The 15,105-nt window shown below is 55.5% G+C and overlaps 1 protein-coding gene across 2 annotated transcripts in view; it reads left to right on the top strand.

The window, feature by feature from the left end:
* Positions 1 to 12,434, top strand: part of ARID3B (AT-rich interaction domain 3B) — a 55,271-nt gene extending 42,837 nt beyond the window's left edge. For both annotated transcript variants that reach the window (XM_040643000.1, XM_040642999.1), the window contains exons 5-9: positions 4,349 to 4,532; positions 5,867 to 6,147; positions 6,255 to 6,509; positions 7,873 to 7,971; positions 9,989 to 12,434. In XM_040643000.1, the coding sequence (XP_040498934.1) occupies positions 4,349 to 4,532; positions 5,867 to 6,147; positions 6,255 to 6,509; positions 7,873 to 7,971; positions 9,989 to 10,152 (983 nt within the window). In that variant the 3' untranslated portion in view covers positions 10,153 to 12,434. The remainder of the gene's footprint in view (positions 1 to 4,348; positions 4,533 to 5,866; positions 6,148 to 6,254; positions 6,510 to 7,872; positions 7,972 to 9,988) is intronic.
* The last annotated feature ends 2,671 nt before the right edge of the window (positions 12,435 to 15,105 follow it).

Here is a 15,105-nt window from a genome sequence, read left to right as displayed (position 1 = left end):
AGTACACAGGCTTCCCCATCAGGTGCTCACGCCCCCTCTGGGAGGCATGATGTGGGCGGAGATTAGGCCTCCTGTGGGGCCAACACTGGTGACCCACAGAGCGCTCTCTGCAGTGGCTGCTTGCCTCCGTCCTGGTTCCTTGCAGGTTGCTTTTGCACTTACTATGGACAGAGACCTGTCACCTCTCAGATGAAGAGCCTCCTTAGAGGAAGATACAATCCCGCCCAGGGAGCAGGCCAGAGACGTCCCTCTTCCCCTCAAGGTTGGAGAAAGAGCAAACGCTGTGGTCCATGGCCACACAGGGGCCTTCCTAGGAGAAGCTCCTAAAACCAAGTCACCCTCCCTTCGGTAATCATCACGACTATCAATTTTTGTTTTAAGTTTTTATTCATAGACTCATGGGACTGAAAGTCATCTAGTCCAAATTCCTCATTTCATAGATGGGGAAACTGAGACTTGAATATGTCAACCCCTCATCCTCAGCCCCCAGTATGATATGTTGGTTCTCTTGCTTGTTCAGAAGGTGAACTCAGCTAAAAGGCCTTCCCTCGCTCTCTCTCCATAGCTGAGTCTCCTTGGGACAAGGGAGACAGCTGCCAGGTCCAGTAGGCACGGAGCGGGCTGTAGAGACAGCCCAGCCTGAGGATCCAGCCTCTTTCTTGGTTGTCAGAAGAATCGAAGCCAGGGCAGGTTTTCTGTTTGGATTGTCTAGATAATGTGAGAAAACCATACCGTCATCTCAAGCTAGCACTCAGAATAGTCTCGGCTTTGTTTCTGACAGCACCCGGGGGGCCTCCTGCCCTGGGAGCTATTTTTAGCAGTTTTGCAGAAGCCCAGACTGTGGGACGAACGCGCCCAGTCTCCTTATCCACTGATCTCTGAACCGGGGTGCCTGTCTGACCACAGAGCAGGACTGTGGGGTTGCCACCTGGTGCCAGTGCACCCCAGACCTATCGGTTTCTCCCCAGAGGGGCTGGGAAGAAGTCACTTCTTGGTTAGATTTATAGCCTTAACTTCAAATGCCACTTGCTCCTTCCTTGTCTTCTCAGCTCCCCTACCTACCTCTCTTGCCCCTGCCCTGAGCAGTTCCAGCCTCATGCAGTCACACCCCACGACTATAAAAAGGTGCATTTTTCATGAAACGTCTACAACTATAATATCATTATCTTTCAAAGAAGCCACCTCAGATAACTCGACAGTCCAGTGACTACTCAGAGTAAATGTGTAATTCCTCTCTAGGGAGTTGCCTCCAGAGGCAGTGTGCGCCACACCTGAGAACCTCTCATGGTTTATGACTCCACCTCATCTTCAGATAAAATCTTTATAAATAGCCTGGTCACTTCCTATTCTCCTGACTTGCCTCCATGAATGACTGTTTCTACACGTAAAATTCACCCTTTACGTTTGAAGGTTTACCACCTTTGGAGATTCTAATGAAAAGAGTGCCAACTCAGAAGGCCCATTTGCTGATGGATCTCCAAAACCGCAGGGTAGCCGGTTCCCCAAAGTGGCTGTTCTGGAGAACAATGCTGCATCAGCTGGGCAAGGCCCCTGCCTGGTGCTCACACACTCAGCCGCGCCCATCTCTGTAGGGCACAGACCCCACCGTATTCTGCTCTTTAACCCCTGCTTCCTTTTCTCTTCGACCCCATCGAGCACAGGCACAGATTCTTCACCTTTTCAGAACCCCCGGCTCTCCATCCGTTCTGCTGCCGCCTGTCCACTTTGCATGGGACGTGGACACAAAGAGCTTACGCACCCTGGGCCTCCCTTCCCCGGGCTGTTTACTAAGGGTCGTGACCCTGCTGAACCTGCTGGGACCTGAGAGGAGACGGTGACTTCTGCTCAGGGCTGTCAGCATCAGACGCGTGATGCTGGTGATGGGTCTGGCGGGCACCCTGCAAGCATGACAGAAGTACGTCTGAAGGTCCCATTTGGGTAACCTGTAGCTGGGTGCTTTGGCTCCGAAAAACATGTCTTTTTTCCATCTGCACGGCAGTTGAGTCTATTAAACACTGTAATGCTTCAGGCATGGTGGAGGAGACACAGGCTCTTCCTTCACGGAGCCTGCAGTCCTCCTGGGACGCCAGGCGCACGTACGTGGAACGATGAGAGACTAATTACCTGCCGAGCTTGTAGGGCTTGTAATAGGAATTCTGAGAGAGAAGAAATCCCTCTGAAGTGGGGTTGTTAGAAGATTCTTCCTGAAGGCCAGTGTGGAGAGGATTTGAGCAGAGGCAGGGCACGTTAGGCTCGATGAGGGAGAGCACAAAGCACAAAGTAGAGTAGAAATGAGCCTGGTTTGGGGAGGGTCATGAGGAGACCCGGCCAGAGAGTGAGAGTGCATCGTCAGGATGCTTGAAATACTTCACAGGCAATCTTCTGAGGGGCGTGGGGGCCCCAGGTGATGCGCCTGGGTGGCATCAGGGCCCGTGAGTGTGGAACAAGGAAGCGAGCATCGTGGGGGCCGCAGCGCGCAGGTGGAGCACGTGGGCAAGAGGCCACCGTGAGCGGAAGGGAAGATTCATGTGAGAGGCGCCTCCTAACCACCTCAAGGTGGGCGATAGGGGAGAGAAGAGCCAGTGCCGCCTGAGACCTCAGAGGATGATGCTGTTCCTGGAAGAGGAGGAAGTGGTGAGAAAGGAGGGGCTGGCTTTGGGGATAACGGCGAGCTCAGTGTGAGCATTCTGACTTGGAAGTGAACAGGTCACCGTGAAGATGTCCTGCAAACTTCTGAAAATGTGAGGGGACCTTGAGAGTGGTCCTTCCAGAGTCTGCAGGTGATGCCATGAGGATGTGTACTGGCCTGGGCCTTGAGTGTGCTCGGGCAGACAGGCCTCCAGAAGGAGATGGACCTTAGCCCTGTCCTGCCGGGAGACCCATTCTGCCATACCAGGCTCTTGTGTTTATGTCAGGAATCGGGTTTATTGTCCAGAGCAGCACAGGGAGGAAAAGTTAACCAACAAGCTGTGTGTCTCGGCAGTGTACCCACAGTCCTCTGATATTTTATCTGTGGATCTTTGGATCTAACACTATGACCCCTTTGTGTTTGACCCTCCGAGGACCAGCTGACCAAGACGGAGTTCTCGAAGACGTCCTGCCCCTTCCTCACACTTAGAAAAGAGGACTGGTGCTGCCACACAGCCCCCCATGTTCATGCTGCTTGCTTTTCATGGGGCCCTTCGCTCCATTCTCTCGCTTGAATTACTCTATGAAAGAGTTGTTGAGGCCAGCATTTCAGGGGTGGGAAGAAAATGCCATTCCTTGAGGGGAAAGAAGCAGGAGGAGCTGAAACAAACAGCACTTCTCGAAAAGCAAGCTGGCTTACCGTGCACAGGCAGGCAGCAAGACCTGGGCAAGACTGGGGCGGTGGGAGGGGGCCGAGGCAGAGGAGAGCAGCCTGTGTACAGTAAAAGGAGTCTGCCATCAAAAGGCAACAAGTCTCGTACCCTGCCCCGGACGGTGACCCTTCCCTGTGGAATTCTCCCCTCTGACCTCCAGATCATTAATCCTGAGGCTGCCAAATGACAGTCATCCATCACGCCTCCTGCCGAGCATCCCAGCGGCCTGTGAAAGGACCCCGGGCCCGCCCTCTCTGCCGTCCCCTGGTGCTCATTAGTGGGCCTTCCTGCCTGGTGCCAGGCTTCCTAATCAAGTCCCCGGCTCCTCTCACTTCCCTTCGGGGGCCAGTGGCGGAAGCTGCTCTGACCCTCCCTCTTTCAGAGGCCAGGGAGGGGTGGAGCGATTAGTGGGGAGGGAGTCGTTTAGTGGCTTTTCATCCCCCTGGAGATGTGTGTGTCCAGCAGCTCCTTTGACTCGGTGGGGACACAGGAGACAAAACATTTTCCTGTCCTGTCGCAGGAGAGGAGGAAGCAGGCGGTATGCAAATGAAAACACTGTTACACTGTTACAAAGTGCACCAGAGCTGTGCAGGTGGGTGGTGGGACAGCTGGAGTGGCTTCCGAAGGCCCCAGAGGAGTGTGAGTTGCCAAATCATTAGGAAAGAATCTGGACTCATCCTGCTAGCCAAAAAAAAAAAAAAAACCCAAAACTAAAACCCAACTTTGAAGCCATCTAGTGTAGCCCTCTTATTTACAGTTGGAAAGACAGAGCCAGAGAGGCTAATGTTTTAAGCAAGACCACAAAGCCCGTGAGTCGGACCTGTCTTTCTGCGCATCCCAAGGAGAACTGGCAGCTAGTCTGATGGCTTCCAGCTTTGGGAATTTGAGTCGGAGTAAAGCAGATTCATGAACATATTTCCAACTCAGCAAAAGCTGGGCACGTGCATATGTCTTCTTTCCTCTGCTTGATGACACAACCCTCTGTTTCTCTGTTTGGGCGATCACAGGGACCCCCATCAACCGAATCCCCATCATGGCCAAGCAGATCCTGGACCTGTATATGCTGTATAAGCTGGTGACAGAGAAGGGGGGCCTGGTGGAGATCATCAACAAGAAGATCTGGCGGGAGATCACCAAAGGCCTGAACCTGCCCACGTCGATCACCAGCGCCGCCTTTACCCTGAGGACCCAGTGAGTGGCGGGGGCCCTAGGGAAGGGAGCTGAGGCTGGGAGAAAGGGGATGTTTTAACCTAGAGGAGAGGAAGGAAGGAAATTCCACTGTACAGTGGGCAAGATGAGAGGAGTTCCTGATGCAGCCAGGAGCTTTCGGAGACCTAAGTGATCATGAGAGCCACCATTTCCCAAGTGTCTCCCTAGGCTGCTTTGCCATTCCGTGTCTTTCGGACCTCACTGTCAACCCTGTGACATAGGTGCTATCCCATTTTTCAGGAAGCAGAAACTGAGTCTCAGAGGTTAAACGGTTTGATCAAGGCCATACCAGCTAGTAGTGGTAGAGCTGAGGGTCACCCCTGGGCTTCTGGCCCCATAGCCACTCTTTCCAGGACATTGTCTCCCACACGGCACCTCCACCTTAAGCCTAGCCCTTCCTACCCGATGCTCCGCTTGCCCAGCAACAGAGGACCTGGGATTTGGGACCTATTTTTGTCATCATATGAGTTAATTATGAGGGTAATAGGAGCAGGGGAACCAAGAGTAGCATCAGAGAATGAGGGCCGAGGGGAATCTATTCTTTGGAACACACTGGGTGTTGCTCTCTGGAGAATACAGAATGAGCATCAGTGAGGCAGTATGCTAAAAAGGAGAAGGGTTTTATCTTTGGACCTATTGTAGCAGAAGCTGGGGACAGAGCTGTAATCAGTACAGCAGTTCCTCTCTCAAGGTTCTTGGGTAGAGAGGTGCTTTCTGGGACATGTGATGCCAAGAGGGACAGGAAACATTGCTCCTACCTGACCGGCCTGACTCAGAATGGTTAGGGCATCCAGGAGCCAGGAAGATATTGCAAAAACATTTCTTTTTTCTTTTTTTTTTTTTAATTTTATTTATTTATTCGACAGAGATAGAGACAGCCAGCAAGAGAGGGAACACAAGCAGGGGGAGTGGGAGAGGAAGAAGCAGGCTCATAGCGGAGGAGCCTGATGTGGGGCTCAATCCCAGAACCCCGGGGTCACTTCCTGAGCCAAAGGCAGACGCTTAATGGCTGTGCCACCCAGGCACCCCTGCAAAAACATTTCTAAATGGCACCTGAAATGGTGCCAAAGCAAACATGAAACATGAGTGAAGATGTTCTTTATTTCTCTTAAGGAACAGTGCCTCCAGTTGGAGCAGAGTTTGGTACAGTGTTGAGTAGCAGCCAGAGAGGCCTGGGGCAGGGCATCCGGCCTCCCTGGACCTTTCTCTTCTGCCAAGTGATCCTGTGTCCCAGAGGCCTGTCCCACAGAGACCCATAAACTTAAGCGGAGTGGTCTCTGGTACCATTCTGGATTATTCTCCTTCCTTCCCTCCAGGTACATGAAGTATCTCTATGCCTATGAGTGTGAGAAGAAAGCCTTGAGCTCCCCGGCCGAGCTCCAGGCAGCCATCGACGGCAATCGGAGGGAGGGCCGGCGGCCCAGCTACAGCTCCTCCCTCCTTGGCTACTCGCCTGCTGCCGCCGCTGCTGCCACCACCGGGGCCCCTGCCCTTCTCTCCCCACCCAAGATCCGCTTCCCCATCCTTGGGCTGGGCTCCGGCAGTGGCGCCAATGCCAGCAGCCCTCGGATATCCCCAGCAGCCGCTCTCAGGAAAGGTCTGCAGGGCCCGGCGGGGAGGAGGGTATGCAGGGCGGGAGTGGCGGAGCCCACTGTCAGGCGGGAGGGGGAACGTGAATCAGGCCGGCTCTGGTGCCTTTGCCAGGTGATGGAGTCCCGATGACGACAGTGCCCGTGCCAAATCGCCTGGCCGTGCCCGCGACCTTGGCAGGCCAGCAGCCCAGTGCCCGGACGGCCACGCTGGAGCAGCTGCGGGAGCGGCTGGAGTCAGGGGAGCCCCCCGAGAAGAAGGCGACCCGGCTGTCAGAGGAGGAGCAGCGTCTGGTGCAGCAGGCCTTCCAGCGCGGCCTGTTCAGCGTGGCACGGCAGCTGCCCATGAAGATCAGGGTCAACGGCAGGGGTGAGTGCGGGCGGCGCCCCCTCCTGCTGGGTGCTCACCGGGGCTCCACTCCAGGACCCGGCCATGTCCCAGGACTGGCATGGGGGCCCCTCCAGGTCCCCAGAGCGGTCTCAAGGCCACAAAGCCACATGGGGCTCCTGCGGCCACCGGGATCTCAGCTCACCAGGCTGACCGAAGATTGCCTCAGGCAGCACCTGTTCCCTGGCAAAAAGAGGAGTTCTTGAGGGAGGAGGGGCCGGAGGCCCTCGGACAGCTGCTGTGGTTCTCTTCCTCACCAGCCTTTTGATCTATCTCAATGAAAGGGCTTCGCCTTCCCCGCAGCACCTCCCCGGATGTAGGTCTGGGCCCTGGGCAGAAGGCAGCCCCTCCATTCCCAGGCCTCCACGAGGAGCCTGAGTGCCTCAGGCCAGGTTGCCTGTGACCCTCCGGAACAGGGGGAAAGAGGAAATACAAGTTTGGCAGCATCGTTGACATCCTTCCCTTCCCCTCCTCATTTTTCAGGTGCCTTGCCTTCTCCTCTCCTGAATTACACACTCCATGCCCCTTGTTCCTCCTTTCTCCCCTCCGCCCCCACATTTTTCTTTGCCATTCTTGCCCTTGACTCTGTTGCAGAGCATGTGATGGGAAGAAGTCAGGTGTGAAGGGAGCTGTGTGTATTCACAGGCAGCACTCCCTGCCCCCCTGTCCCCAGGTGAGGAGCAGAAGGACGCTGGCGGCAACAGCTCTGCTCCGTTCCCCTCTTAGGGCCAGTGCCTCTGGTCCCGCACAAGCCAGACACTAGTAGAAAAACAGCTCATCTGGAAGAATTCTTGGCTGCATGGTGAAAGCGCAGTCTGGGGTGAGCCAAGCAGCAGCCCCAGGTGCCAGCGCCTGCAGCTTTCCACAAATGGGTTGAAATGGGTCACAGGTGCTGGGCCACACACTGGGCAGGCAGACCCTCTCCTTGAGGACCCAGTCCGCTTAAAGGGAGGAGGAAGAAAGGCGGGTTCTCAGAGGTAGTGAGTTCCCCAGCCCGATGGGTGGTGGGTGCTTAGTTAGGGTTGGCTGAATCGCGTTGAAAGTATCAGTGCACAGCCAGGAGCCGGGGTCGGTCCTTGCTGCCTGTGATCCCTTTCCTTGGACAGCAGAGGAAGCGGGGGAAGTAAGTGGCTCCGCAAAGAATGGAGAAAGCAAGCGATAGGACATTGGCAAGCCTGGGTTCTCTTGCCAGACCTGACGCTCAGGAGAAGGTTGTACGGGTGCTTTCTAGAAGTGGGAGGCCTCGGCCAGCTGTGGCCAGTCCGGGAGAGCGGGAGAGCCTCGGAGAGGACACTGCAGTGCCCGGAAGTCTGACCGGGCCTGCTGTCTCCCTTGTCCCCAGCAGAAGACAGAGCAGAGGCCTCGGCTGCAGCGCTGAACCTGGCCCCAGGCAGCATCGGGAGCATCAGCATGTCTGTGGACATCGACGGCACCACCTACGCGGGTGAGGCTCTTGGAGCTCCGAGGGAGATCACAGCGTGGCAGCCCTGGCTGGCCCCACTTATCACCCTCCTGTCTGAACCCCTTCCTGAGGAAGGCTTTCTTGCATGTAGTCTCAAGGTTCCAAAGGTTAAGTGGTTTTTCCCGCCTAGGAGAAGCTGAGGGTTACCAACCAGAGGACAGATTCCCCACCCCCACCCCCCCCCCGCTTTGACAGAACGATAGAAACCCTCTGTCTGACCCTTTTGGACCAATGGCTGGCTCGTTAATTGCAACCGTCCTTCAGTGTGAAGCCCCATAATCCACTCCATACCCATGCCCTAAACATCGTGTCATAAGCCACCCCGCCACTGCTGTCCCAGTCCTGTGACACCCGCTCTCGGACCGGCTCGACCCCGCTCTCCCTAAACACCGCCTGTCTTTCCCTCTCTGTAAAAGAGACCAAGGGCTGGCACTTAGGCAGAGGAATCTGAATGCGGCAGAAGCAGCCCATTTGTAGGGTTTTGCCCAGGCCTTCACAGTCGTCCCTCTCAGTCTAGTTGGACAGTGGTTTGTTTGCTGGCCTGTTGGTTTAGCACCTCTACCAAGTCTTTCCAGTTGCTGGAAACCAGTCCTTTCCCCACCCCCATTTCTTTGGTTTAGGTGTGAGGTTGAGAACAAGCCCAGCGACTCTTACTAAGAGTAGCTTGATGAGTGGGGCCACAGGGCCCGGGAGGTGCCTGGTGGAGAGACTTTAAAGCCGCACCTTCCATCTCCCTGGGGGCATATCCTCAGGGCATGTTCTGTCCCTTTGAATGCTCCTGGGGGTGGGGCTGGGGGCTGGGCTCCCGTGGGGCAGGCCTCATGCTCTGGATCTCTGCTGGGCCTCCAGCAGTGGGCACAGGGTTGCAGCCAGGAAAGGGACAGAGTTCCTCGAGGCAGCCCACAGAGAAGAGCGATGCCAGATTGCCTTGCCAGTCACCGCATGGCTGGTGCTTCAGAGGCCACATTCAGAGGTCTCTGCCTGACATGGGGGCCCCTCAAGGAGACCCCAGCAAGCCAGCAGGCAAGGCCTAAGTGCTCTTTGCCATCTGGTGGTGTTCGATGGTCTAGGAGGCTTGGCTTGGGGGCTGTGAGTGGGTCCACGGAGGAAGCAGAGAAGGAGGGGATTCGTGTCTGGAGCTGATAATCCTCTCATCCTCTCAGGAGAAAGGAGGAGATAGCACGTCCTCTCAGAATGGGGAGCAGTCAGAGGTGAAGGTTCCCCGGACCTCACCTGCCTCAACCTGTCCCACCTGTGCCCTTTGTCAGTGGGTTTGCAAGTCGCGCAGGCCAGGAACCAGGAAGTTGTTCCCAAGAGCCCCCAGAGCCGAGCAGACCCCCCCTACTCTGCCGTCTCCCACTCTCCTGCCACCCCACACCGCTGCTACGCTGGTTTGGGCCTCTCCCCACTGTTGGAGTAGCTTCCTTGCAGGCCTCCATCACCCCAATTCCTCCCCGCCGCACAGAGAGCATTTTACAACACCGATCTCATCATGTCCCTCCCCTTAAAACGTCCAGGGGCGTCACCGCTACCGCGGTGTAGGGTAACACCTGCCTCCTGAGACGCATACAGGCCTCCTGTGTCTCCAGCCTCACCTGCCACCAGGCCTTGCCTTGGCACCCCTCCTCCTGCTCCTGAGTCCACGCTGCCAGGCAGCCTCCCCGCCGCAGCTCTGTCACAGCTCTGCCTGGCACGCCAGTCCTTCCTTCGGCTGCTCTTCCTGCCAGCCCAGCCCAGGCATGCTCTCCCCTGGAGCCTTTCCTGACCGGCTCGCCCCTGCCTTCTGACACCTTCCCTTGGTCCTCACCAGCCCCGAGGGAGGGGAGCAGCACCCGCAGAGCACTGGTTTACCTCTTCTGCCCCCCCGCCGGCCCGTGAGCACCTGAGAGGGCAGGTGTTCCGGACTGCGGTCGGTGGCCGGCGCGGTGCACACGTGCGGGGGCAGCACGCCTGCCGCGTCTCCTCAGCGGCTCACACTCGCTCCCCCCTCCCCCGCCAGGTGTGCTGTTTGCCCAGAAGCCCGTGGTCCACCTCATCGCGGGGCCCGCCCCCCAGAGTGTGGGTGGCAGCGCCAGCGGCAGCAGCAGCTCTCACTGCTCGCCAAGTCCTACCTCGTCCCGGGGCACCCCCAGCGCCGAGCCCTCCACCAGCTGGTCCCTCTGAGGGGCAGGACCCGGCTCCCCGCACCCCACTCTCCTGTCGAGAGCGGAGGAGGTTGATGCACAGAATTTACCTCATCTCACGGAGCCCATGTCAAACACCATTTGGCCAGATGTTGAGAGTTTGGACATGTCCGTCTGTCCAGGCTCCGTTCAGGTCCTGCTGTACTCTGGGGACAGGGAGAGCTGCAGGGGCAGGACAGGGCAGCGTTGTCCAATCAGGGATCGTCCTGGAGAACCGGGCGGGGTCTGCGGGCGTCCAGCTTCCTCCCGGGTTCCCAGGCCACCTCCCGTCCCGGGCACAGTGTATTGACAATCTGTAAGCCGGCACAGGGCTGGAGGCCCTCCACAGCCCTTCCCCTTTAATTTATTGCCCTTCCCCTGCCTTCTGCCGTGACCCCAGGGTCACTGGCCTTTTCCCTTGCTCAGTCCTCCAATCTTTAACTCCCACGTGGGGCTACTAGGGGCCAAGACCATGCCTTCGCGGCCCTTCTCTGCTGAGCATGGGATGGGGCCCTCCTAACCCACCCTGCCTACCATGTTTGGTTCCAGGGGTGTGGGTGCCTCATTCAAGTCTTGAAGCAGTCCTCAGGGCCCCACACTCCCCTTTTAGTGCTCCCAGGAAGGGGCACACGAGGGCAGTCCTCAAGTCCCAGGGCTTACCGGGTACCTGCTGAGGGAGAGGCAGAGCCTCAGGGGGCTGCCCAGGCAGGCCCTGGCACCCGTTTCACACTGACCCTTTTCTGGCCCTCCCAGACCTCACGCCCTCACTCGCCCATGTTGGCCAGCTTTCCCAAGAACAGCCCACTTGTCCCTTGGGCCCTCCCTTCTCATGGGGCCACCTCAGCCCTAGCACCCCCAAACCTGCTGATGTCAGGTTCGTCGAAATACCTCAGATTTGTAATTGTTGATGTTTGATTCTTCAGGAAGTATTTGCATCTCTGAAATCTTTTTTATATGTGTTTTGCTGACTTTCTTGTTTTTAATTTTTATTGTTGTTATTGTAGCACCAAAGAAATGAAAGCAGATCACCCCCAAAACCGAGCAAACATTTGGTACCCCAGCCCCTCCAGCCCTTCACTAAGACCCCAGTGAGGGGGCGGGGAGGCAGGCAGGAGAGATGACTCAGGGATCACAGTGGCGGGGGAAGCGGGGGAACGAGAGGCCTGTGCTCAGGAAGGTGGGGTCCTGGGATCACACAGTTTGGGAGATGGCCCTTGACCCGTTTCCTGGCGGAGCAGAGCTTGTCCCGCACCCCTCCCTGGCTCCCCAGGGTGGGGCCAGAACGTTTGCGCTTCACTCAGCAGTCCCATCTCAGGGTAGGGGCAGGCCGGAGAGGCTGAGCCACCCCAGGGGATAAGGAACGCTGTGAACTCCGTCCTCCTCTGTGTCCCTGGTCTGGGGCAGGCTGCTCCCATGTTGGAAAGATGAGTGATTGTCACACAAGGCTCACCTCTCATTGAGTATGCCCTGCAGAGCTCAGAACACCACCCACTGTGATGTCATCGGGCTCTGGTGTGACAGGCCACGCCGCCGGCAGGAGCCCTCCCACGGCTAGCGTTCGGCCCCCGTCTACGAAAGGAAAGGGAAATCAAAAGCTTGAGCACAAAACAGCTACCTCAGCCCGGTAAGCTGCAGCTCTGCTGGACTGCGTCTTCTCGCTCCCCACCCCAGCCTTCCGCACACTCGCTCTCACACACACACTCACACAGCCCCGTCCACTGGGGCCTGACCCTCTTCTGGCCTCAGGAGCCGTCCCCACCTTTCCCACCAGGTAAGCGCAGGTGGTGGGTGGAGAAGGGCATCTGGGATCTGGTGCCAGGAGGAGCCCAGTTGGCTGGCGCTGGGTGCACTTGAAAGTGTCGCAACATTTGGCCAGTGTGTCTTTCTCAGGGGTTTGGTCACGAAGGATGGACTCTTCCCAGCCGGAGGACGCAGGGACAGCGCACTGTGGCTTTCTGGTCATTGGATCCTCTCCCCATCCCCAGGCAGCTTGAAAGCCCATGAGTGGGGATGCCAGCAGGTGTCCCAGGAGCAGGGCCCCAGGCAAGAGAAGCTTTCCCTGAAGGCCACAGGGCAGGCTGTGGGCCAGGGCCGCTCTGGCCGCCCTCCCCTCCCGTCCATGTGTACTCTGATCAGGAAATGTGCTAGCACATGGGTAGCCTAGGCAGTGATAAATACCTCAGACGTCCTCTCGCAGCAAGTGTCTGTATATGTGGTGGTTTTTTTCTATCTTACATGTTCTCGAATGTTTATATTTCAATAAACCTCTACCTCTTCACACAAGCAGGTCTCTCAGGTGCTTTCTGTGACTCTCCCAATGGGCAGCGAGACCCCAGAGTGCCCAACCCGTGATGCACATCCTGTGGCTGCGATCTGGTTCTGGTGCCACCGAGAGAAACGGGCAGGGAGGGAAAGCATGGGAGATCCGGAGCTGCCCTCCTCCACAACAATACACACCTCACTGGTCCGTGCCGCTCCGAGGCCCACAAATGGGGACCTCTTTGCCTTCTGGAAGTGCTAGCAAGTCAGGGAGACACTGGGGCAGTCTTGAGCCTCTCTCACTGATTTCTTTCTTTTCTTTTCTTTTCTTTCTTTCTTTTTTTCTTTCTTTCTTTCTTTTTCTTTCTTTCTCTTTCTTTCTTTCTTTCTTTCTTTCTTTCTTTCTTTCTTTCTTTCTTTCTTTCTTTCTTTCTTTCTTTTTTTTTTTTTTTTTTTTTTTTTTTTTTTTTTTTTTTTTGACAGAGACAGCCAGCGAGAGAGGGAACACAAGCAGGGGGAGTCGGAGAGGAAGAAGCAGGCTCCCAGCAGAGGAGCCTGATGGGCTCGATCCCAGGACCCTGGGATCACGCCCTGAGCCAGAGGCAGACACTTAATGACTGAGCCACCCAGGCGCCCCACTCTCTCACTGATCTCTAAACACCTTTTGAAAGAAATGATCAGTCCTTTAGTGCTTTTTTTTTTTTTAATATTTATTGATTTGAGCAAGAGAGAGCAGAAGTGGGGGGGGAGGGAGAAGCAGACTCCCCACAGAGCAGGGAGCTCAACTCGGTGCTCAGTCCCAGGACCTCAGGATCACACTTAACTGACTGAGCCTCCCAGGTGCCTTTTTAGTGCTTTCTAAAAAAGTAATCTCTTCACCCAACGTGGGGCTCAAACCCACAACCCTGAAATCGAGTTGCCCACTCCACCTGAGCCAGTCAGGCACCCCTAGTCCTTTAATAACTGGTAACCAGTAGTTGGTATCACACCTGACAGCTTCCTGTGACACAGCAGGGGCTGCCACGTGTAGCCGCAGCGGCCCTAGCCTATGAGAGTGCAGAGATGAGAAGCAGGGTCCAGAGACCTTCAAGGTGGGAACAGTGCACAGTGACTGCAGGGGGGATGCTGAGGGAGAAAGTGGCAGATGAGTAAGGCTCCTGACAGACCTGGAGAATCTAGGAAGAACAAGGCGCCAGGCCACTCAACCTGGAGAATCTAGGAAGAACAAGGCGCCAGGCCACTCAATTTTTTTTTTTTTAAGATTTTATTTATTCATTTGACAGAGACAGGCAGCGAGAGAAGGAACACAAGCAGTGGGAGCGGGAGAGGAAGAAGCAGGCTCCCAGCGGAGGAGCCTGATGTGGGGCTCGATCCCAAAGCACCGGGATCACGCCCTGAGCTGAAGGCAGTCGCTTAACGACTGCACCACCCAGGCGCCCCTGTCCCATTTCAAATTAAAACACAAGACTATCGTAAAGACCTTGAGCAAGGGAAGAATTTCTCAAATTAGACCCTCCAAAAGAGTTTACCAAAAGATACTGGTATTTAAAATGACAAACTTGAGGGGAGGTTCTGGGTGGCTCAGTTGGTTCAGCCTCTGCCTTAGTCTTAGGTCATGATCTCAGGGTCCGGCTTCCTGCTCGGCGGGGAGTCTGCTTCTCCCTTTCCCTCTGCCTGCCTCTCCCGCTGCTTATGCACACGCGTGCGCTCTCTCTCTCTCTCTCTCTCTGTGTCAAATAAATGAATAAAATATTTTAAAAATCAGAGGTTTTTAAATAAAATGACAACCTGGGAGAAGACGCAACACAAAATGAACGCTAGCCAGAATGGTGTGTGCGTGGTTGTGTGTGTGTGTTTTAATGCTTATTGTTAAAAGCAAAAAGAAGGGGGTGACTGAGTGGCTCAGTCGACAAGCGACAAGCGTCTGCCTTCAGCTCAGGTCATGATCCCAGCATCGGGCTCCCTGCTAGGCAAGCCTGCTTCTCCCTGTCCTCCTGCCTGCTGCTCCCCCTGCTGTTCTCTCTCTCTCTCTCTCTCTCTCTCTCTCTCTCTCTCTCCTCCCTCTCTCTCTCTCTCTCTCTCTGTCAAAATCTTAAAAAAAAAAAAAAGTGAAAAGAAGGGTTGGGGAGAGGGGGCAAAGTCACGAACAGGTGTTTTGTAGAAGAGGAAATACAAATGGCTGGACCTCATTGTGATCAGGGAAATGCATAGAAAACCATTCTACGCCATCAGATTGGCACAAACTTTAGTCTTCCAATATACCAGGTCTCGGCAGGGATGGGGAGGAATGGCAGCTCTCACAGACTGCCAAGAGAGTGTAAATTAGTCTAACCACTTTGGAAAACACTTTGACATTATCTAGTAAAGTGACACAGGCCCAGCAATTCTGCTCCTAGGTTTGTACCCCAGAGGAACTGCAAGGATCCCCCAGGAGAACTGACAGCAAATTTCTGAAGGCTGGTGTGTGCTGTTTTAAATTCTAAGCAAGAATTAACTCCTTGGATCCTCTACACATTTATGAGATGGGACTATTATCCCCATTTTACACATGAGGAATCCGAGGCACTCAGAAGTTGAGTAACTAGCCTGAGGTCCTATAGCTAGTGAAAAGAACTTGCAGGGGTTCTGATTCATGGCGACAGAGCCCAGTGTCTGCCCTCCCTGCCACTGCTAAGCATTCTATACACACTGTCTC

Source organism: Ursus maritimus, unplaced genomic scaffold (assembly GCF_017311325.1).
Source record: "Ursus maritimus isolate PB19 unplaced genomic scaffold, ASM1731132v1 scaffold_27, whole genome shotgun sequence".
Taxonomy (NCBI): domain Eukaryota; kingdom Metazoa; phylum Chordata; class Mammalia; order Carnivora; family Ursidae; genus Ursus; species Ursus maritimus.
This window is presented reverse-complemented; position numbering and strand designations above follow the sequence as displayed.